Source organism: Nanorana parkeri, unplaced genomic scaffold (assembly GCF_000935625.1).
Source record: "Nanorana parkeri isolate BGI_ZX_2015 unplaced genomic scaffold, ASM93562v1 scaffold2303, whole genome shotgun sequence".
NCBI lineage: Eukaryota > Metazoa > Chordata > Amphibia > Anura > Dicroglossidae > Nanorana > Nanorana parkeri.
The window spans coordinates 167,898-169,368 of record NW_017308571.1 but is presented as its reverse complement, the minus strand read 5'-3'; the positions used below and the strand labels follow the sequence as shown (position 1 = coordinate 169,368).

The following is a 1,471-nucleotide window of genomic DNA, read 5'->3' as shown; positions in this document are numbered from 1 at the left end:
TCCAGCTGCTGGAGCAGAACACAAAGTCTGGCGTCATCTATGAATCACAGGGGTGGTAGCGCTATGGACACCTCTGCAACCGTGCCGATTGGCCGTTCATTGTCACATGGAGCGAGCCACCAGCATTTCCAGGAGGTCTACAAGGATCTACTTATATCCAGCTCGTCACCCGGCCAGCTGCTAATTAAATAAAACATCACCAACTGAAGGAAAAAAACTGAGCTGCCTCTAGCACGGGGGTAGCCAAACACCGGCCCTCCAGCTGTGGTGAAACTACCAATCCCATGATGCATCTCTCTCCGGGAGTCATGTCTGTGGCTGTGAGAATGTTGCAATGCCTCATGGGATTTGTAGTTCCACCACAGCTGGAGGACCAGTGTTTGGCTACCCCTGCTCTAGCAGATAGGATGTCTGGGCAACAGTAGGGGCCACCCCTAGACTGTGCTTTTGTTATTGTGCCCAGTGCCCTAGTCCTGCAGGTGCCACTATAACCCAATGTACACAATCAAAAGATCTCTGCTGTGTCCTTCAACAAAATATATTTTTTCACTTCCTATTGTCGAAGGACGCAGCAGAGATCTTTAGATTGTGTACATTGGGTTATAGTGCCACCTGCAGGACTAGGACACTGGGCACAATAACAAAAGCACAGACCCCTGCTGGTGGCAGCCTGACCCTGACAGGAGCTCTAACCTTCATACAAGAACATTAGTTGGAAAATCCTTCTTACCGAGGCTTCCCTAAGGCCTTGTTCACACCAAATGCAGAGCAGATCCGGTCAGGTTTCTGCACACGCACACTAGCCTTTTAGACGCGTTTGACGCATTTTTGATGCGTTCCGGGCTCTTTTTGGTAAAAAAAATTAAAAATGTACGTTTAAAAAATGGGCTTCCAATGTGTTTCAGGCATTTGTATGCGTTTTTGATGCGTTCCAGAGCAGGTAAAATAGGGCCTGCTGCAGTTTTTTTCACCTGCTCTGGATCTGCACGCTGCGGTGTGAACGGGAGCAAAAAATACCATTGGAATACATTGGACGCAGTTTTGATCCGCTCTGCACCTGCTCCACTCTGCACCTGATCTGCTCCGCGCTTGGTGTGAACAAGCCCTTAAACTTCTAAGTTCCGGAGAAGGATGACATTGCACATATACTGGTGGAACACACACGCGACTTGGCACATCCGCCGCCACCACTTACCATCGTCATACTCCAGCACCTCGTTATAGATAGGAGGCGCCATACCGATAGCCTGGCCCGGGAAGTAGGGGTTGAAGTACAGGCCTTCCCTTATATCGACGCCGGCTGGAGGATCGCAGTAGCCGGTGAGAAGGGAGAAGATGTAATCCTCCTCTCCGTGCCTGGAATACAAAGTCACATCTATGTACTAGAATATGAGACGTACACATTTCCCATAATCCTCTACGGCTAGATCAAGCAACCTACAGCCCCTTAGCAATCATGTTCCTACACAGA

General features: G+C 49.4%; 1 protein-coding gene across 1 annotated transcript in view; it reads right to left on the bottom strand.

Annotated features, from left to right (window-relative positions):
• The window catches only part of LOC108801332 (cytochrome c1, heme protein, mitochondrial), an 11,033-nt gene that overhangs the window by 2,717 nt on the left and 6,845 nt on the right, over positions 1 to 1,471 (bottom strand). Inside the window, exon 5 of the mRNA XM_018573257.1 lies at positions 1,196 to 1,356. Within this exon, the coding sequence (XP_018428759.1) occupies positions 1,196 to 1,356 (161 nt within the window). The remainder of the gene's footprint in view (positions 1 to 1,195; positions 1,357 to 1,471) is intronic.